This window comes from Sylvia atricapilla, chromosome 3, assembly GCF_009819655.1.
Source record: "Sylvia atricapilla isolate bSylAtr1 chromosome 3, bSylAtr1.pri, whole genome shotgun sequence".
Taxonomy (NCBI): Eukaryota; Metazoa; Chordata; class Aves; order Passeriformes; family Sylviidae; genus Sylvia; species Sylvia atricapilla.
The window spans coordinates 93,015,586-93,038,556 of record NC_089142.1 but is presented as its reverse complement, the minus strand read 5'-3'; the positions used below and the strand labels follow the sequence as shown (position 1 = coordinate 93,038,556).

Here is a 22,971-nt window from a genome sequence, read left to right as displayed (position 1 = left end):
TTTGTTGTTGCTCTGGTTGTGTATTTTTTTTTTTTTAAGGATGGTTATTGATCTCTTGCTGAGCTGAGATTTCAGTTTTATGCCAGATAGTTTGATTAATGGGTTGGTTTCTGTAAGTGGACTGAATGGGGATAGGAAGCACAAGCCGCTCATGCCGCCAACCCTAACTCCGTCAAGACGCATAGCTCATTATGAAACAGTTATCAAGTATACATGAAAAATTAATTGGGCTCAGTTTGATTCTGAAAAGGATCAGCTTTCTACTTGGCGGTCCCCCCAATCTTTCCAGATGTTGCACGCTAGCCCCTCGAGAAGCAGCGAAGGGAGATGTATTAATACATTGTATTGATTAGATCAAGACCCCTGACAGTTATTTGTAGAGATACCATCTGGCTGCTGTTCGAATTCCTTCACCAAAAACAGGACGTGACATGTTATTAATCTCAACTCTCTAAGTATAGACAGTTGCCTTTTCTGCTAAACCGCATTTTACCATTCCGTAGGAGATGGAGGCAGACCTGAAGGGTGCTGAAATTAAGGTTATTACACAAATTGAGCCATATGGTCCAAATATTTCAGCAAGAAAATTGCCAGGCAATAAAAATTGCTCCTGCCTTCCTAATGGTGTAAATTACAGTTTAACCATGGCTCTAATGATGTCCTTCTGCCGCGCTTAACTACTGTTACATGAAGGACATTGTTTTAAAAATATAAAAAACAAGTAAATGCCAGCAGCGTGTTTTACAATCTGTTAGTGTGTCATTAAGAACACTGTCAGAATTACATAAACATAATGGCAGGCAACCTAGCATACAAAAGAATGAGTATGGAAATAGAAAGTGTCTTGAAAACTCCTTTAGCTTTGTCAAGAGCCCTTTCCCTTCTGGAACTTTTCCAGTACAGGAAAATGTGGCTGCTTATTTATTCCAGTTCTCACACGGGCTCTGATGGAGACTTTAGAAACAGAAAAAAACCCCCTCAATATTCCAATGCATTTTGTACCAGGTGACAATGGAGGGGTATAAATTTACTATCACATTATACTGTAGCTGTATATAAAGTTAACTGAGTATGAAAAAGAAATTCAAAATGTGACTCTCATTTCAAAGTATGGCATTCTTTTTATTCTTTTGGATTTTAATGGGACTTTCTGTTGTTTTTCAGATTGTTGGGGGAATTATAGTGTGTTGAAATGGTTTCAAAGCTCAAAACCTCTGTGAGGTTTTACTAACAGAGTTGGCATTCTTAAAAGTTAGTTTATTAAAAATAGCTGAAAAACAAAAAAACAAAATGAAAGTGATTATCCAGTCCACAGATGCATTACTGACCAATTCTGGTGAGTCATACAAGGTGGGAATTAAATTGTTATTAAATAAATGGAATAATTAGCCAATATAATTCCATTTCAAAAATAGTCATATAGCTACTAAGTTTGTAAAGGGAAATCTCTGAAATGGCCATTCAAAGAGGGAAAATCGCAGAAGTTTATAATAAATGCTGTTTGGAGTATTGAGTTTGACCCCTCCTGCTTTAAACCATGTGCAGATTTTAGTAGTTCACATATGCCAGTCCTTTTGGTCAAACAGCCTAGCACAGCCATGTTCCCAGCTTGGGATGAGGCTGCCTGGGTGCACATCAGCCATTCAGGGAATGTGCACTTGGAGCTGTCAGTTCCCCTTAGGGTGGTGGAAGCCAAGCGGTCCAGAGCCCCACTGCTGCCACCCTGCCTTCCTCTACCCTCATCACTCTGGGTCTGCTGTGCCAGCAGAGCTGCTGCTCCTCCCTCCCATGCCCCCTTGAAGGCAGAACTTCCACACCCTTGCAAGGGCACCCAGCTCCTGCTGGATCTTCACACTGGGAGAAATGTGTTTTGACAACGCTGAAAGCACAACTGAGCAATGTCGGAGAGACAAGGGAAGGGACATTGTGTGTTAGCTGTCTGGGCTGGCTGGCTGGTGAAGGAGCTGACAGGCAGCTCTGGTATTTGTCTTCAACCTAGCGCAGTTTCTGAATTGTGTGAAGATCTCATTTGTGTGTGGAGCAGGGAAAAGATGACAGGGGACTTTTAGTCTTGACAAATTTAAATTGAGCCCAAACCAGACAGTTAATCAGATTCAATAAAGTTCACAACAGTCTTTATATTTGTCCTTCTTGCTTCTCAGTACCAGTACAATCACAAATGAAAACATCCAAACATAAGTAATTCGTGGTCGGTTTCCAAAGTAACAGAAGGCAAAAAATAGTAGACTCTTGTGAGGATGGTAGTCTGAAAACTTATCTGCAATGTGTGGGTGTAGTTTACATAAATAATCTCTATTAGGAAGAGGAAAAGTCTGATTTATGTGTTTATCTGCTTATAAACCACAAATATTTCTCTCAGCACCTTGAACTTTTTTGTCTGACCAAAGTTAAGAAGTATATGACAACTGGGATCTGGAGCATCCAAGCATATTAATACTGCACCCACAAGGACCCATGACAGATGGATTTTACTGTTTAACTGGAAAACCTGTATTGTATTCTCAAGTCTGTTTCTTTAGCATTCTTTAAAGAAAAACTCTTTGGTCTTTAAGGAAAGAGAGAGATTGGTACAGATGTCCCTCCATCAGCATCTGACAGGCCAGATGATTTGGAAAGGATATGCTTGTTGAACTGCTTTATGAGTGCCAAGAAAAACTATGAGCATGGAAAGAAGGTTTCTACCCATGAAGCAGAGGTCTTGCTGCATGAACCCCAGCCAAAGTTGCTGCTAGATTCAGAGAAATTTTTCTCACCTTATTAGTAGGTGCCATGTTACAGCCTTTAGGATATCAAATATCACCTGTTACACCTCTGGCACGTTTAGGCTGCTCTACTCCTACAACCCAAACTGTGGAAACTGTTCCTTCCTCCCTTCTTTGCCTTCACCAGCCTTCCTTCCTAAGAGCACAGTTAGAGACCATGATGATATAGGAAGCAGGAATTTCCATCCTGAGGGTCTAGTAGGAAATAACTTCTGTGTTTTTCAGATTTTTTTTAAGAATTTGTTTCTGTTTCCAGATACTCTGAGGGTCCTGCAGTCCTTACAGCAGTCAGGACTCTTCTTTAGTTAGGCAATGTCCTTTAAAGGTGTGGGCCGTGTGGCTACACAGGCAAAGCTTTGGGAGACAATCATGTAGATGTTGCCTTAAGGCACCCTATGGCTGGTGCAAGAGCAGCAGCTGCACCTGCAGTACAGCATCCTCAAGCTCTTTGACTTTGCAGCTGTAGCCACAGCTTTGAACTAATCCTATGAACTTCTTTGAACTAATCTATGGCTGTTCCACCTTCCTCTTTTACGGTAGCATGTTTGTCCTCTAAACAATCCTGTGCCCACACCACCCTAAGGTGGAGATGATGTGACTCCTGGGGTTTGATCCATCCCAGTGAGACCGTTGGAATGTGTTGTCTCTGTGCCAAAAGGATACTGAGGAATAGTATATTCAGAATGGGAAGATGTATAGAGGTCCCAGGATCTAGATAACCTACTGGGTTATACACAAATCATTACTTGTTTTGGTTCTGAATTTTGTTCCAAGTATTTTTCTAAGTCCATTTCCTGCGGGTTTGAATGCATCAAATTATTTTTTTCCCATCCAGAGCAGAGTTCCTAGTGTGAGACAAATATTCCATTCAGTGTGGAGATACTACTCTAGTGTCTGCAAAAAAAAGACACCAAGTTTACATTTGTCCCACAAGATCAGAATTGCAAATGCACCTTTAATATTGCAAGAGGGCGAGGGAAGTGGACTCCTTGCAGTCATAAATTTTCTGTATTTTTGCTATAAAGAAAACTTTGCACTGTACAAACAAAATGAATGAAACTTTGCAGAGCTCTTATATTTCAACAGGCTTTAAAAAAGAATTAATGAGAAGTCAGAAGACATCTTCTCCCAGATGAAGTATTATTCTTGTCATTATGGTATAATAAAATTATTTTTTATTGTTTTCTCTTCAGGGGTTCAAGACAGATGATAATTTAGATTTTCTCTAATACTAGTCTGTGCTAGAAATGCTAGACCGATGATGTACCAATAGATCATGAGATTTATACTATAGCTGTAGCTTAAGACAGTGACATATTTAAGTACTGTGCTTAATGTTACTGGAAAGTCCAGGTCTAAAAAGACTGAATAGAGGCCCTGAGAGCAAATGGGAGAGAAAGGATCACCTTTTTCTACCAGGTAACAAAATAGTTTGAGCTCTAGTTGCCCTGATGTCAAATACAATACTGCCTTTGAGAAAAAACACAGTTGAGAACATGTGGCATTTAAAATAAGATCTTTTTGAGACAAAAATTTGCAATAGGTCTTTATCATACTGCATTTTTTCTCTTTCTGGTCCTGCATAGAAGCATTGCAACACTTTGACTTGCTTTGTTAACAAACCCCTGCATTGATATTTGTTTTGAGGGTATCAATGGAAATTTTGAACCACACTTGAGTAACATCATCTCAGACTGAAGATCATATCCAACATGCTGGCCTGTGCATGGAAATCAGAAGGACATTTCTTCAGTATGAACTAAATAGATATTTGCTTCAGATTAACTAAAGCAAATCCCTGTTCTTCTGTTTGGGTGCTCTCCACATTCACCATGTAGATTTGTTCTTCTGCTTATGAAGGCACTCATCCAGCATTCTTGAAAAGGCAAATGGAAGCCTACATTGATTTGGAAGTTTTTTGAAACTGCTGCTGCTCAACTTCTGAAACTATGAATGGTTTCGTGTTTCATTTTAAGAAACAAGAAGGAGCAGACCTGTATGGTCTGTTGCTGTGTTCTGATTAAAAATGTTGCTACTGCCTTTATTTCTCTTTGAGTCTTAAGTGAATTTGAGAAAAAAAAAGAAAAGCACAGATGTGAATTCTATATACTTACTTTGGATAGCCTATGTAGGGTAGTCTGTCTAATCTGTCATGAGAGAGAGTGTGGCTTCCCCAACAGGCCATTCAAAACAGGGGTTCAATTTAAACATCAGATTTTCCCTTTGGAGAGACCTCCTTCCCGCTGTGCAGGGAGGAACTGAGGATAGCAGCTACACAAGGTTTGGATTAGAATGTAGGAGAACATTGTGACTCTTTCTGATAGTGCCTATCCTCACATTTGGGCACTTAAATACATTTGCAAGTCGGTCCCAAAATGACTAAATCGTAGTAATTTCTCTTTGGATTGCTCATTTATAACATGCATACATGCAGGTAATCAATAGATGAGACAGTGAAACTAGTGGATTTACAACTTAATATGCTGGAGTCGATAATGGGCTTTAAAGACATTTTCAATTCAGAAATCAGCACAATATGTTATTTACTAAGCTTATGTGATCTATTTTAATTCCCCAAGTAACTTAAATATCCAAGGAAAATACAGAATCCACATGTTTCAGTTATGTTTCTGTTATGTTTAAAACTGAAACTGTTATGTTTCAGTTTTCAAGTAATATTTCAGTATTTACATATTTCACCTATTCCCTTACCAATTCATCTGGTTGGTGAAAGCCAAAAGCAGCTCAGACTCTTCTCTTTCAGCAGGAGTTTTTCGCTGAGAAGCCCAACCCACACTAGGAGGGACTAATGAAAGGACATGATGAAAGTCTGTTTTATCTAGGCATTAACGTTTCAAAGTGAAGTTTAGCTAGCTGCTTTCCTTGTTCCCATGCAGCAGACATAGCTGTCTGCTTTTCTGTGTATGGATATGAACAGTGTTCACCTGACAGCACAGAAAATGGGAATGGGCAGTCTGCAGAGACAGCCTCATATGCTGTGTCAAGGTGAGTTTCTTCCCAACAGTTCTTACTTTTCCTGTGAGCCTAAAGTAGAGGGAATTGTACCCGTGTGATCCTGGGAGGATCTGGATGTTCATCCATCCAAATTAATTTGGGTTTACTTGGTTTCAAGTCTTAAAATCTGTAGGCAGATTGTCTTCCAGTTACTCTACCAAATTCCACGACCACTCTTTTTTCTTGTCTTCTTTTCAAGCCTTTACTGAGTGTGGAGTTGATTCTAAGCCTTTATATGGCAAGACACAGCTGCTAAGAGACACTGAAATATAGAACATGTTCTTTATTGGACCTTCTTTTCATCAACAGGGCAGCCCATAGCAGCTGCAATGGGAAAACAAGATTCGTGTTCCTTTTCCCCTTCATGTGATGTGGGAGCTTTTCAGCCTACTCATTGAGGCTCTCCACTGGCTCATACAGCCAAAAGGGGCAGAGATCCCCTATAGCAATCCCCTACTCCAAAACTGGGGGAACATCCCATAAAGATCTGGAAGGAAAGTGTCAGATCTCTGCTCAACTCTTCAGTATTTTGATGGGAAGCTGTGCTTTGCTGAGGAATGTGTCCCTGAAGTGTACACCTAAATGTGTGTCTGATCAATACCCCCTGCTAATATTCAGAAAATAGGTTGAACTTCCCTCCAGGCACAGAAAAGAGAGAATTCATCCCTCCCTGCATAAACACTGTGTGCTTCTGGCCGTCTGCTAATGGTGCCTGCCCTGTACAAAAAGGTGCAGAGCAAATCTCTTTTTCCTGGCTTATACTGGCATAATTGGACTGCGCCTTTCCCAAATGGCTACCTGCATATTTTCCTTTACTTTCAGCCAGTCTCTGCTTGGAAAGCAGGTATCTTCATGTAGGAAGTGTAAAGCATTGAGGAAAGGAATAGAAAACCTGGTGAAGAAAAAAGCCTCTTGAGAGATAGGGGTTTGTTCTTTTGAGCCCTTCATTTTTTTTAAAATGCCCATTTAATTTTAAAGGTGATGTTTTAAGTTCAGGCACACACTCAGACTAAACTTTGGCCTTTATAATGGAGCTCCAAGTAAATTGTTTATGCTTACCTTTTAATGTCTCTCAGAAGTGATTATATGCAAAGCAGGCAAAGTTTGAATGAAGAGCTAGTATTGTTCAGTACAGGGCAGAGAAAAAGGAAAAAAAAATAGGAAGTAAAAACCTTTTAGTCTCCTTTAAAATGCTGCTTTTATTTCCCATTGTGTTGGCAGAAAGCAGGGATTTAAAGCTGTGAATTGCCTGGAGGCTGTGCTATCTTCCTCTACTTAGCAGCAGTTAGAACTGCTCTTTTTTTGCATGTGTTGGATGAGAGGGACAAGGAAGGACTCAGAATGATTGAGAAAAGGGAATAAACTAAGCTTGCATTTAACAATAATATGACACTTCTATTGTACCTGTGTAAAATGGGATATAAACCAATAACTATAGTTTCCTGAAGCTGCACATGGGAACACAGGGGGATATCCTGAGACTTAATTAATTAATGTTTGTAACACAATGTGAGATCCTATGATGAAAAGTAATATATAACTGCAAAGTCCTAATTTTATGGAGCACAACTGACAGTCAGTGGCATTTTCAAGGAAACTGATGTGGGAGATCACTTGCAATCTGTGTTAAGATTCAGACTGTCCTTGTACAAGTCCCCTTAAAGATTTCCTTCAAACTCTTTTTTTTTTTTTTCTTTACCTTTCTCTTTCCCTGTGATGGCTGTTGAGCTGTGCAAAGGCAAAAATTGAAAATAATTACTTTCATTGGGGAAAAGCAAGAAGTCTTTCCTCTCTGTCTTCCATTCACCAAAACTACAGCCAAAGTCTCTTTCTCAAATTTTACAGAAAAGAGAAATTTTGAGATACTGCACCCAGGTCATTTTAAGATCAGATGGAAAAGGGTTTACGGTGTTCAGAGCTACTTTTCCTCACATTATCATACATGACATTATTTGGAAAGAGATGAAGAAGGTGTCTCATGGCATACATATTTGAAGTCAAAAATGTAATAGGGTCAATGTGAATTATTGGAAAACAAAATTTCAAATGAAACCAGAAGGCAAGATATTTGGTCATGACGAAAGCACATTCTTTCTGCAACAAAGTAAAACTGAATGCTGTAAGATACCTTGAATTGAGAAGTTCATGGACATAAATTTATGGATAACAAAAACATTAATGGTTTCATTGCATTGGTTGATAAAGCTCCTACCACTCTGGACATTATTAGAGAAAAAAAAAAATAGAGAGAGAGAGACTAAGAAGACTGATGTTGATGTAGCAGTCCAGATTTTGTTTGTTCTGATTCTGGCCATCAGCCAAAATATCAAATGGAAAATACGGTTTAAGGCATTAGGAAAAAATATAACATTAACCCCCTAATGCTCCATATTAAGGATGTACCCCCTACCATTTGCAGGTTTGAGCCCTTAGGCTCTAGCTGCTGTTTAACAGCAGCAGTTTCTTTTTTAGTTTCTCTTGCCATGTCCACAGACACTATGGAATAAATCCATGAAAGAAACCCCATTCCTAAATGTTAATAAATAGTGGATGGAAAGTCACTGCTCGTCAGGAGCATTGCATGTGCTACTTATGTTAAACATAATCTTGGAGTTCAGCTGGATGAGTGCACCAGTAGTAATGAAGAGGCACAAACTCCAGCCAGGCTTTGTGTGCTTGACTTTCCCAGCTTTTTACCTTCCCTGACGATGTTTCTTCACCAGATTATAAAGCTCCAACCTGAAAGATGCTTCATTCCTATTCCCCTTATGACTGAGGCAGATTGCAAGTCCTGCACAGCCTTGATGTGTTTATGCAGATTCCCCATTACGTGGTGTGTGAGTTTGGGATGGCACACAGATCTCCCAGCCCAGTTCAGTAGGGTTTGACATTGCTTTAATATTGTGCTGGATTTTACATACCACGAAGTCTTTGCTGATGAAGCTGCTCTCTCCTCTCTCCCTCCTACCAGCTCTCCACAAAGCACACCCCACTCAGCTAAAGATCAGGACATACAAGATATGCACATTTTTACAAGGGTGACACATAACTCGTTTTTGTTGTGATTCAAGAATCATATGCTCTATTCAGTCTCAAACAGTACTTTTTTTTCCCTTCAGATGTAGCCTGTCCTATTTTGAAGAGAAACTTAGTCTAGTTGTTCATATTCAATGTGATTATTGAACATAAAAAGTACCATTTGGGATAAGTAGTAATGTCAGCTTTGAACTGACTAAAACCAAAGTTTATGGGAAATTGTCCCATCATCTATCTAGTTTATAAAAAGAGCTGTTTCTTCCCTTCTACCTCACTTTCTAACTGTGAGGAATAGTAAACATGGGTTAAAGTGGAAAATTATGGGGGGGAAAAATAAGGTGAAATATGGTTTATTATACAGTAGGTCTTGTGAGTGTTGTTAGAGATAAAATATTAATGTTAGGAAAACATGTTGACATCGTCCTCTAGATGGTGCCTTTAGTGGAATGTCATGTCATTGGTATTTTGCTTTATTTGATTTATTTAGTCATGCAGAAAAATAAATCTTTTTTGGGTTTCATTATTTCTTGGTAGAAATTAGACAAATAGAGATGGAAATACATTTTTGAGAAGGTGCCATTCAGTGGTGTTTGATGAATTTTAAAGAAATAATTATTAAAGAAAAAGTAAGAGAAAAGCAAAAAAGAGGAGAGGAGAAGAAAGAAGAGCAGAGAAGAGAAAGGGAAGAGGAGAGAGAAGAGAAGAGAAGAGAAGAGAAGAGAAGAGAAGAGAAGAGAAGAGAAGAGAAGAGAAGAGAAGAGAAGAGAAGAGAAGAGAAGAGAAGAGAAATCACTGAAATAGCAATGTTGACTTTGCCCAAAGAGGTTTCTTTAAGGTTTTACCATCAAAAGTGCAACATCATTGGTGTTTTAAAAGTGTACTGCTACCCAAAGGCCAACTTGATTTTATTTGATTTCATTTTAATGTGCAATGAATCCTAGTTTTCTTTGTGTTGCTTTGCTTTCAAATCAAAGCTAGGGATTTGGATGCCTGGTGAGTCTGCTCAGGTCCCAGGTGTGCCAGGAAAAGAAACTGTCTACTGTGAAAATAGGCAGCAACTCCACGAGACAGATTCAGCTACATGCAATTCACAATTCCTTACATGCCCTGACAGGAAAGAGGACAATTAATTGCAATGCAGTATTTTTATATCAAGTATTAATTGTTGTTGTTTTCAGAATATTTTGGATTTAGATAAGTGCTGTTTTTAAAGGGTTTTTTCCTAGTGCAGTCCACAAGCCCATGTAGGACAGTTGGCACAGGAAATGATTCAGTTCTGTGGTAAGTGACACAGGGTGTGCAGATTAGGGTTTTGATTTAAAATGCTGCCAGCATGGTGCTGTTAGGAAAGGATGAGAACATGGGGTCACAGAGGAGAGAAAAGTTGTGTTCTCTGGTGTTGATGGCAAAACTACCATTTGTCTTAAAAATAAATTACAAGAGCATTCTTAGAGTTAAAAAAAAGAAAGTATTCCTTTTGCCAGGAATCTCAAGAAAAGAATGTTTTATGGTCATGTAATCAATGTTTATGTTTTAATAAGAAGCCATTTTATGTGCTTTACTTTGTAGGTTGAATTTATTCTAATACATTTTTAAACTAAAATTTCCTACATGTATTTATGGAAAAGCAGGCTCAAATGTAATGCATTTTTGAATGTCATTTCCCAGCCAGTAAAAGACTGCATAGATCCATCTCAGAGCTGGGAAAGAAAGAGTGTCCTTTCATCCCAACAAAAGACAATTTGGATGAACACTCCCTGGGCAAAAATGTTGAAAAATTATTTCAGGTTTGATAAGGGGCTATCTGGATTTAGGAACTTAAAATTTTATTTAAATGTTTGTCTAGTTTTATTCTTTGGGTTTTTATTTCCCATAAAAATTATTATCTGTGTGGTACATTTTGCTGCTATTGAAAACCTGTTAGATCATATCAAATAATCAAGTCATTATTTAAAATTAAATATATGTGTTGAAAGGCAATTTTAAAATTCTGATACGAGATGAAAAGTTCTTAAAATGTAAAATTTGATGAGTGAAATTTACAAAAAAATTTAAATGAAAATTTGAAATTTTTTAATACAAATTGGAAGGAAAATAACTAGTGCAACATCAATTTCTTGTAAAAATGGAAATTCTGGTTACCTGTAGGCAAGATAATTTCTGGTTAAATGAATAACATGTTGGTTTCTGTTTGACTAACCTTTGAGATTTTTCAGTACTACCATGGGAATAATTTATATTCCAGTCCTCACTGCTGCAGGAATAGACTCATAGATTACTTGTGTATCCATAAGTTATATCCTTGTGAATCTGAGCATAAGGCTTTAGGAATAGAGTAGATTTTTTAAATGGAAAAGACACAGTGTGCATGATATAAGCCAAAGAAGGAAGGCAGCCCAGAGGACAAGTTAGTGTTTGCATGTGAATATGAGCTCCGTGTATTGTTTAAAGTGAAGGCAAGGGGCTAAGAATAGTCTGGGAAATAAGAGTGAATATCAGAGTCAAGGTAGAAATGCTCCCAGTGCTTTGCAGAAAGTGGCAGATGGGAGCTGGATAAGATGATAATGACAAAGGTGAGGATAAACTGAATATCTTTATAAACTCCCAAGCATTCCCCCTTGCTTCACACATGGAGGAATCTGTTTGACTTCCTTGATGGAGAATTCAAACATTTTAGTCAGATGATGGTTGGACTGATGTTCTGGCTGTCAGGCCAGACCACAGCTTTTTCCTCCCTTGTCCAGGGAGAATTCCCCATCTCTGCCTCTAGATAAGGGGATGTTCTACTGAAGTGCCTTCCCATCCTTTATGTCCATGGGTTATGAAAGAGCTGGTTTGGATCCCTGTGCCACTACAATTAGCAGTGTGATAGTGTCTGATGCCACAGGGTTTAGTTAGAGGCTCACAGAAAGAATGAGCTAGCTTTTTATTCAGCTATACAAGATACCTGCCAAGTAGAGATTATGGTACAAAGAGAAGATAGGGAGAGAGAAGAAACCAGAGCCTAACCTTAACATGACTGCTGATGACTTGCTGAGCTTTGATTATTACCCCTGAAGAAGGGACAGATATTCAAGCTGCCTGTTGGGTGACTCTTCAGTGGTTCAGAGATCTTCTGATGTGTCTGTCAAGGTTTGAACTCATTCCCTGAGACCTAGGCAACTGGGTAAGCTGGCCTGCCTTGAAAGAAGAGGAAAAGCCCAGAGTGACACCCCTGGAAAGTGCTGCTTCATCAGATCGATAGAGTCAAAGATGACTAGGTTGTGTAGTTGTATGCAGTTTAAACATTTGTGCAGGGAGTCCACCCGTGCAGAGTATTATTGACAGCTACAGATCAATCTAATTTTTGATCATTTTCAACCTACAAAGACCTCTTGACCCTGTTGCCACCGTAGGGGCACTTCAAGTAGTCAGAAGCAATCACAGTAGGCAGTGTAAAATCATCAGACCCTTGAAGGCTGCACAGCCTTGCCCGTGCCTGGGAGGAGGAACAAGAGGTAGCGAGGAAGGCAGGCACCTTGCATTATGGATGCCACTGCCTTTGAACGGCATGAAAGACTATGCTAATTTGTTTCCAGACTTTAAGTGACTTCTGTGTTCATGAATTAAAAAATAAACAAACAAAAAAGGCAATCTGAAGCAAATCTTGACGAATGCATTATTCATGATTCATGTTCTCTCGTTTTATGCTTGGAAAAATGTGTTAAAACAAGGTTTTCTTTTAAATAACTTTTATCCTAATCTACAGTGAGAAGAGTGGAATTAGTGGAAGAGTGTATTTGTTGCTGTTAACAGCTTGTGCTGTCACTGGCAGCATGTGAAGCATTTTACAGAGCAAAACCATAAGTCCTGCCTGGAGTACTGGTGGTACTGCTTGAGCTACACCAGGGGAGGAGACCAGGCTCCAAAAGCAAGGACCGTGTGAAAGGCTGGGCTCTGGGCTACAGGGTGTGACCAGGTCACAGTGGCTTGTCAGAACCTCCCTCCTCTGTCAGGTGTCCATTTCCATAGTGTTTACATGGAAAGGGCCATAGAGGAGGAATGTGAGACTGTACACGCTTAAATGTTTGCTGGAATATTCTTAGTTTAATGACTGATGGAATGAGAATGCTTCGCAGCTGGGGACAGAGGAAGGAGTCGTGGGCTTGAAATCTGTTGGATTTCATGGTCATCCAGTCTAGGAACACTTTAATGTTTACATTAAAATTTTATTTTGTTGGTTTGATTTTAATGGTGAATGAAATCTGGACTGTTAGCACATGTTAAACATGGGAAATATGAGTTTATGGCTTTGCAGAAGAAGACTGAGGGGATATTTCAGACAATGGTTTTGTTCCTGTGCCTGTTTAAGGCTGTGTCATTGTCCGCTGAAGCCAAAGTTACAGTGCTATCAGTGCAAGGTGTATTTAACAATTTATATTTGACCATTCCAGCAGGACAGTATTTCTAGGCTGAAAATGTCATGGGAGGACATAAAGTGATTCTTAAAATGAATCACCGAGTCTGCCATCCATACTCTTTTCAGCATCAGCCTTTGAGCTGAGCAAATTCACAACTGGCAATGGCAGCAGTGCAGGGGGAGAAAGTGTGGCTCTGTATTCTGGGAGTACATCCCCTGAGCTTACTTCAAAACCAAACAAAACAAAAATACATGTAAACCGTTTGCTCTTCAAGAAGTATCTGTAGGAGCCAGGGATAAAAGTCATCCCTGGAAGGAATGGTTTAGCAGTCCCCAGAGAACATGATGAACTGTAGGCAAGGAAATCCCTCCATCCTTGTTTCATTTCAAAGTGTAGTGAGGATTGTAAATAATTAAATCTTGGGGTTTAGTGGGAAAATGGTAGAGGGTGATGAAAAATATACCAGTTTTCTGGGTAAAAATAGAAATGTAATGTTTTGTAGCATTGCTGCCACAGAAACCCACTCGATGATGCAGCTTATTAAAAAACAGCCATTGCTTTTTGTCTGATGTTTTTAATAATGTGTTTGTACCTTCAGAGAGCCTCTGTGTAGCAGTTCAGGGGCAGTAATTTAATGCTGTGTGCTCCCTTCCTCCCATCCCCACCCCTGAACCATGGAATGTAAATTTTAGGCTTTTAAAAGTTCTGTTTTGAAAACCTAATAGATAGCTGTCCTCGTAAAAACTATTAATACAGACTACATCCAATTGTAAAGCTAATTTTAATCATGTTTTGTGCCAACATAATTTCTGATGCCAGATTTTTATGCTAAGCATGAGCCTCAGTTTTAAACGTGGTTCTTTAACCTGCAGTTCATAATTTTGCAGTCGGCTGTATAGGTTTTTTGGCTATGGCAGTTTAAACACTTCCACTTCCAAGGATCTAAGCCATAAATGTTTATTAAAAGAATCTATAATGAAATCAGGTTTGTTATTTTTTTAATGGCTGCCTTGAGTATGTTGGATGACTGAACGCACGTTGTTAATCATTAAGTACTCATGTTACAAAAAGTGTTTGATAGTATTGCCATCTAGGGGCTGAACAAAATTCTCCATACCGAAATAAACTGTAATTGAACAGGTGCTGCTATTGACAATATACATATGTTTTTGCTTTATAGCCCACATGCTTTCCATGTTTCTTATGACAAAAGATATCTCTAAATGTCCCACAGCAGCCAGAGCTTTTTTATATATAATCTGTTCGAGGTGATTGCTATTTGCATTTCAGCTTATGCTTTTTTGGCAGTGATGGCTGGGAATTCCTAACAAAGAATTATACTTTTTTGCATTATTAATCTTGCTAGTGTTTGTCCTGTTTAACAGAAAAAAGGAATCATTTATCAGAAAAGTATGTTTATAATCTGTACTTGTGGCATCTTCAGATTTAATATTCATAATGGTCATTCAAATGCTGTGCTATATTTATCTAAAAGACTAACTCATTGTTTTGAGGAAATAACTATTTAAATATTTATGGTCTAACTTTTAATATTTAAAAAAAGAAATTAATATTTCTTTAAAATTTGTTTCTGAGTCTGATAGCTCAACAAATGTTTAAATATTAAACAATTGGAAATGTTAGCATTTAACAACTTAATACGACTTACTGACACAGGGAAATTGACTTCAGCTCTTTCTATCACATGAAGGCAGCTGAATTCCTGTGCTCGCTTTCTTGTGGTCTATATAATTAATGCCAAAGTACAGCTGAAAATGAGATTAAATATATCAGTGATCAGGTGAACTCCTTTTGTCTGTGCTCCTCTGATCAGACACATCTGCACAGTCTTTTACTGGAACATGTTACTCCTGATCTTTGTTGGTCAGTGTGCCTTTTCTGACTGCTCAACATGATTCCATGGCTGTTTTCCGTTCCTGCCTAGATCAGATTTTGTGCTGAGACTCTTGTTGCCTGAGCAGGCCGGTCTGTGTCAGATGCTGTTTGGCCTGAGCTGGGATGCCAGTGGCCCTCCTGGCCATGGCTGATGTCCATCAGCCTGCATCCCCACCACACCCCTCTGCTGGGCTGTGCTCTGGTGTGGCAGCAGGTCAGCCTCAGTCCTTACAGCCCTGGGTGAGCCTGGTGGGATTCACAAATTATTTATCCGGATTACCGTGTCCTGAATAGCTAGAACAGGGCAGCATGCTTCTGGAATGTCACATATACACACAAGATGTGTAAGATTTCTGTAGAGGAAGGCATCACTTGTGTACCACAGGTTTTTGCATGTTTGAGTCCAATCCCAAGAAGCTTCATCCTCACTGAGCAAGCTCAGACACATGCTGAATGAACTGTAGGTTGTGTCCTAGCTGAGATTTAGATTGTGGAGGACTCGCAAGGAATTCACTCCAAAGGCTACATCATAATGATAGATAATTTTTTTTAAACACTAAGAATTTCTTTTTGAGGCTCAATCATTAAAAAAAAAAAAAAAAAAATTCCTGGTAACCAGATGGGGTATTCTGCAAAGCAGTCAGAAGTGACCCAGAGCTGAGGCCTCATTTTCCAAGTGACATAAACCACAGATGCTGATTACTTTTTTAACTAACTCAAACATCTGTATTCTTGCTTCAGGGAACAAAGCATCAGGCTCATTTATTTGGATTGAAACCTTTCACAACATATCATATTCATGTCATAGCTGTAAACAATGCCGGGCAGGTTTCAAGCCCCTGGACATCTGTGCGCACTTTGGAAGCTTCACCCAGTGGCCTGAGCAACTTCACAGTGGAAAAGAAAGAAAATGGCAGGGCTCTGCTGCTAAAATGGTCAGAGCCCTCCCAACCCAATGGTGTGATTAAGGTAATCTTCATCTTGACAGTTCACTTGATTAAAAAAGGGAAGGGAAATGCTGAATATCAAATTAAAACTTTTGTTGCTGAAAAAGACTCAATAGAATGCATTATAGCTTAAAATGAGATGGAAATCCTATATAAGCACAAGACACTCTGTGAGTTCTCTATGATTATCATTATATTAAAATGAATATAACATTCTTGTGCTACTCTGTGACTGTAAATTTTCATTTACACTGAACCAAATTGTTCATTTAATGCACAGAAAGCTGCACATGAAAACTCAAAATCTTACTCATTTTAAAATTGGACATGACCAAAATGTGTTTGTAGAAAACCTGGGCTTAACAGAATGTTGCTCTGAAATTTGGGACTTCTTATAGCTTAATGGTTTCAACTGAGTGTAAACCTTTACCTGCAAGGTTTGGAACCAGATGGGTTTATTTGGAGGTTTTTTTCCCGTAAGTGATATTCTTTAGAGCTAGTCTGTGAGAAGCTTTCTGCTGGCCTGTGAGAGCCTTGCAATGAAACTTGATAACAATCAAATATAATGAAAACTGTCACTAAGTGATTTATTACTGCATTCAAAATGAAAAAAAAATCATGAAAATTGGATCAAAACACTCCTTTTGTATCAATAATCTGTTTGTGTGCTGATTGTTACTAGCAAGAATAAGTTTCTGAATAACTGATTAATAGTCCTTACCAAAGATTAGGGGTCTCATCTACTGGTTATTAACAAAAAATTTATTTTGGTTTCCTTTTACCCTGGCTTCTGTCCTTCCTTCCCTGCCTGCCTTTCTTCCTTTTTCTTCCTTAATTCCCCAGACCTACAATGTTTTCAGTGATGACCACCTGGAGTACAGTGGTTTATCTCGCCAGTTCCTCTTCCGGCGCCTTGAGCCCTACACTCTGTACACACTCGTGCTGGAGGCATGCAATGCAGCAGGCTGCACTCGCTCTCCACCCCAGCCAGTCTGGACAGATGAAGCTCCCCCAGTGTCCCAGATGGCACCTGTAATCCAGGCAGTGAATGCCACCAACATTGAGCTGAGCTGGCTGCAGCCAATTAATCCGAATGGAAAAATAATTCGCTATGAAGTTATTCACAGACGCACGGGAGAGACTGTTGCAGGGCACGGAGCAACAACGGAAGATGAGAAAATTGTCTTCACAGAATATAACACTGAAAGCAATTCATTCACCTATAATGATAAAAGTTTACAGCCGTGGACAAGGTATGAATATAAAATACGCACCTGGAATGCAGCAGGCTACGCTGACAGCTCCTGGACAGTGGCAAAGACTAGTCAAACTGCCCCAAAAAGCCTTGCTGTCCCCAGTTTATCCGTGGTGTCAGCCAACCCCCATAAAGTGCTCATATCCTGGACGCCCCCGGCACAGCCCAATGGCATTCTCCAGTCATACAGGCTGCTGAAGAATGATGTTCTCTACCCTTTCAGCTTTGATGCTGCTACTCTCAGCTACATGGATGAAGACTTGCTGCCCTACACGGTGTACAGCTATGCAGTAGTTGCCTGTACCATGGGGGGCTGCTCTACCAGTGAGCCAGCTGCCATACGGACACTGGAAGCAGCTCCTGCCTTGGTGGACCCCCCATCTCTGCGGGCTGTCAGTGCCACTCAAATCAGTGCATCCTGGGCACCTCCCCAAATACAAAACGGGGATATCACCAAGTACATACTGAAATTAGGCAATGAAGAGTTTTATCCTGGCAACAGTTTGCAAATGACGGTCTCTAACCTGCAGCCTTACACGCAGTATGATTTTGCATTGGTTGCCTGTACTGCTGGGGGCTGCACCTCTAGCACATCCCAGTCTGTGATGACCATGGAGGCTCCACCACTAAATATGGAAGCTCCCAGGCTGCTGGTCATGGGCTCGGAGTCAATTGAAATCACATGGAAACTCCCAGATAAGCCCAATGGGAAAATCACGAGCTACGACCTAAGGAGGGATGGTGTACTTGTCTACTCCGGTCCGGAAACTCGGTATCTTGATTTCACCCTAATGCCAGGCATGGAGTACAGCTACACTGTCACAGCAAATAACAGCCAGGGCAGTGTCACCAGCCCCTCAGCTCAGATAAAAACCAACCCCTCTGCTCCATCCGGGATGTTGCCTCCTAGGTTGCAGGCATGGTCTTCCAGTGAGATTTTGGTGGCCTGGGATCCTCCTATCAAAGTAAATGGTGACATTAAAAACTACACAGTCTCGATCCACAAGCCTGGTGAAACAGGAAAGAAGACTTTTGCCTTTGATGCATCTCATGTTTCGTTTTTGAGACGGTCATACATAGTGGCACAGCTACAGCCCTACAGCAGGTAAGTCTGGAAGAATCTGTTTGTTGAATAAATGTTGTGGGGTGGTGCAGTGGGCTGGCAGGCAGCTCAGCCATCTTGCCTAAACAGATAGCCATATCCACAGGGTTGCTTGCTAAAAAGCAAATAATAAAACAAGGACTTTTCTTTTAAATTTATTATAACACCAGCTTTATATCATCTTGATAAGTGCATAGTGTTGAGTTAGATTGTAACGAATAGAAGGGGTAATTCAGCACTCTGCTATAGACTCTAAAACCTGCAATCTTGTACTGGTGTATCTTCCACATGGGTCTGCTATTGAGAATAAATAGGGCTTCAGCTGACAAAATTCGGGGTGGGGAGACCAAAGTCATGGCAGCTGGCCCATTCACAGGGTAGCTGAGCTGAAATTAATGGAACATGTTTGAAGCTTCTAGCTGGAAACAAGTGATTTGTGATTAAGTGAAAGCTAAAACTTAAGAGAGGGTACCAGACTGCTACAAAAACACACTTGATACTGAAGTAATATCTTCCCCACTAATTCTTGACTATTTACCTGACCTTTCCTTATATATTTGTGTAGGCATAATTTGTGTGTGTTACATGGTTGATAAATTTGTCTGCTATTTACATATAGCTAATCTAAATCCGAAGAGAGTAATAAAGGAGCTCTACAGCTCTCAAATAACATCAAATAATTTCTTACAATGAATCATCATTTTGATTTATATCATCAAAATCAAAATGATTTTGATCACTTGACTCCTGCAGATGTTAACTGCTCTGGAAAAAAACAAACCATACCCAAATAAAAACCCAGAAGCCAGTTTTCTTTGCTACACATAATCTGTGTGTTCATACAAATTGCATGCCTATTAAAAATTCCAAAGACCGGGGAAATTAAGAAATCCGCCAGATCTCACGCACGGTTTAGCTTTTGTATCTGCAGCGTTTTAATCACCTTGCCCCTGCTTTGTGTTCCCGAAGGTACGAAGTCCAGCTCCAAGCTTGCACGGAGCTGGGCTGTGCCTCCAGTGAGTGGGCATGGGCACAGACGCTGGAGGCGCCGCCGGCAGCGCAGCCGGCCCCTCTCATTGAAATACAAACAGCCGGCGGCTTCCAGTCGACTGCTTCCATCCTGTGGACCGGCCCCAAGCAGCCAAACGGGAAGATTTTATACTATGAACTTTACAGGAGGCGAACAACTCAAGCCCACATAAATTTAGACCTCGCACTCGTTTACAATGGTTCTTCAACCTCCTTCAAAGATGACAAGTTGCTGCCTTACACAGAGTACGAATATCAGGTGGGAATTGAAGCTATTTCGCAGCTCTGATTATGATCTCAGTACACTTTGAGAACCTTACTTTACACTTACAAAGAACATACACATCTCAATTCTAATGTTAATAGCATTGTGAAACCTAAATGATTATTGTGAATGTATTTGAAAGACTTGAGAAGCTGAAAATAATTCCATACAAGCAATGTATTAATTCAGCATTTGTTTAGCTTAGTAGTAGGTGCCTGTATTTCTTACATGTTAAATGTCTGTGTACTCTCCAAAGCCTCTGCAAGTCTCTGTTATGGGAAAATCTAGTTCTCTAGAATTTTTTTCCGTTTTTCTTCTTTCTTTTTCTATCCTCCCCCAGTCTATCATGAATTGATTTTTAATTTAGATCTCAGGTTAATTTTTAGATCTTAGAGCAGTTTACATCCAGAGAGACTGTTTTTTCTTTAAATTAATCGTTAGAATGATAAGCACATTTTTTTGGTGGTTCAAGAGTGAATTTGCTGTTGATGCTTGGTGTTCTCATTTTGTTTAAGATATACCTGAAACAGTGCATTCCACCTCTTGAGCAAGGTGAAGCAATCTTTCTTTTACAGGCTCATTGGCTTTATAGGATCACGAGATAATTCAGGTTGGAAGAGCTCTCAGGAGGCCATCCAGCCCAACTTTCTGCCCAAAGCAGGATCAGTAAAGGGGTCAGATGAGGCTTCGCAGAGCTTTATCCAGTTGCATCTTGAAAACCTTTGGGGAGAAGATTGTAACCTTACAGACAGTCTGCTCCACTGCCTGAGTGTCCTCATTGCAAAAAAGCTTTTTGTTATGTTCAGTCTGAACCTTTTTTGCTTGAACTTACCCCTATTTTCTCTTGTCCCCTCCCAACATATGCCATAGTAAAGAAACAGGCTCCACCCTCTCATTAGCCTGCTGCAGGACTACAGTCGAGTCCCTCCAAAGCCACCTCTTCCCCAAGCTGAACAAGCCCAGGTCCCACAGCTTCTCCTTACAGGCACTTTTCCAACACCCTGATTACCTTGATGGTCTTCCACTGAGCTCACTCCAATTTATCAATATCTTTCTGGTATTTGGGGACCAAACCAAAATAAACACTAAATAAAGGCAGGTAATCACTTTCTTTAATTGTCTGGCTGTGTTCTTGTTAAACAGCTCAGGGTCCTGGCCATCTTTGCTGCCAGGTTACTCTGCTGGCTCGTGTTCAGCTTTCTATCTTAAGGTCCTTTGAAGCAGAGGTGTTCTCTAGTTGATCAGTAATGCTGAACCTGTGATCCTGCGAGAAGTTATTCCTCCCCAGGAGCAGGACTTTACATCTGCCTTGAAATTCCCGTTCTCTAGGGAATTTCTGACTGTCAGAGCTGTCCTTCAGCATATCAGCTGATTCCTCCAGTTTGGTGTCATCTGCAAGTTCGATGAGAGCACCCTGTGTAGGTCAGGTTCTTTGGTAGCTCTGTTCCACGGCTATTGCTTTCTCCTTTTAAGTAGCCAGAAACCATGAATTAAACCTAAAAGCTTGTTTTATCACATTAGTCTATCCAGCTGCTGCATGCACACATCTCATAGATTCATCAAGTCATGCAGTTTGGAAAGAACACCCAAAAGGCATCTAGCCTAAATCCCTGCTTGAGGCAGGTCCAGATAGACCAGGCTCTCAGGACTGTGTCCAGCTGAGTTTTGGATCAAGTTCTCCATCCTTGCAGATGCAAAGATAGAGATTGTACAGCCTGTGTCAGCAGAACTATTATTAGACCAGATTTCCTTGCTGCTTTAGGCAGGATCTGTGGGGAATGTGAATTCAAGTGCAGATGGGGCTGAGTAGACAGGAAGCATTGGTAGCAGACCCAAACCATACTTGTTAAAAATCTTTCTTAGATGAAGAAAAACTCTCCAAGCTGGACATTGACAATATTGGCTCTGGGATGTTCTCAGCTGGACTAACTTTTAGTTATCTCAGTCAGAAGCTGTTTTTTAGGAAGTTGATACCACTGAGACTTTTTTCAGCTGACATTTTTAATGGCTTATCAGTGACAGATTAAAAAAAGAAACCTCTTGATCGGATTCTTGTGCTGTATTGTGCAATGTTCAAGACTTAGCTTTTTATCTTGGTTCTCCTCCATAGCCAGGCTGAGCATTTGATTGTAACTCTAAATCATTTTTGGTTTATTTTCACCAATGGCCATTTATTTCACCATGAGAAGTTTTTCAATGCATGTGTTTGTCTTCTGCTTAAGTCACTTGTAGCAGTCCTCTGGGATATATTCTGAGCTTCTCCATTGTTGACAATTTATATCTTGCCTGTGAGACAAGTTATTCATAAGTATAGGGCTTGGCTTTTGCTATTATGCTGATGAAACCCAGATTTATATTTCACTTAAACAGGATATTGATTTTCCTGTCTCTGTATCTGAGGCTTGTTTGCTGGACATAAAACTTTAAATGCAACTGAATTTCCTCCAGCAGAATGCAGATAAAAATCAAAGTGCTGTGATGGGACTCTCTCAAGCATTTTTGGAGATATTGAGATTTAGTTCAATGCTCTAATAGCTTATTTGGACCTGAAATCACGACTTTTGAATCTGGGCTTTTTGGGAGCTTTTTCATTGGATTTTTTTGTTTGTTTGTTTTATTGTTTGCTTTGTTGTTTTTTAATTTGTTTGTTTTCCCAGTAACTTCAGCTGAATATTAGGTTTTATAGAACCAGTTGCAAAAGTTGCTCTTCAAGAAATGATGATGTGAGTTTAGAAGCTCATACTGACGAAAAGAACTATGCCCCCCCAAAGTTCTCGGGTCACTGTTTTTCAAGGAAGCACATTTATACTTTAAAGGGCCAGTTTCAGCATATTTGCACCTGCTAGTTTGCAGTGGGTTTTTAGGTGGCATACAGTGCCTACTGCCATACTCCAAAACACTTAGATCTTTGAAACTCCCTCTGTTGGTCAAGTGGTACATTTAGATGCTTGCATTTTCTAGAGCATCTGTTAGGTATTTGTTGGAATTTTGCCTGATATCCCAAATTCTGTTAACCATGAGCTATTGCGTGATCTCCTGAAAATCCCCCTGATTTAAACAAACATTATCGTTCATGAGGCCTAATGAGTTTGCAACCACAATCCTTTGATTCCTGGAAGATTTCTGAAACAGAGTGTTTCAGATTTCTGAAACAATTCCTCCTTGGGAATTGTTGAAAGTGGTGTGCAGTGTTACCATACAGCAGCCTGTAGAGTCAAACATGTTTTTCTCAGCTAAGGGAAG

At 39.9% G+C, this 22,971-nt stretch overlaps 1 protein-coding gene across 1 annotated transcript in view; it reads left to right on the top strand.

The window, feature by feature from the left end:
* Positions 1–22,971, top strand: part of USH2A (usherin) — a 377,078-nt gene that overhangs the window by 328,368 nt on the left and 25,739 nt on the right. Inside the window, exons 62-64 of the mRNA XM_066316187.1 lie at positions 15,872–16,099; positions 16,921–18,437; positions 19,404–19,722. Coding sequence (XP_066172284.1) covers positions 15,872–16,099; positions 16,921–18,437; positions 19,404–19,722 — 2,064 coding nt within the window. The remainder of the gene's footprint in view (positions 1–15,871; positions 16,100–16,920; positions 18,438–19,403; positions 19,723–22,971) is intronic.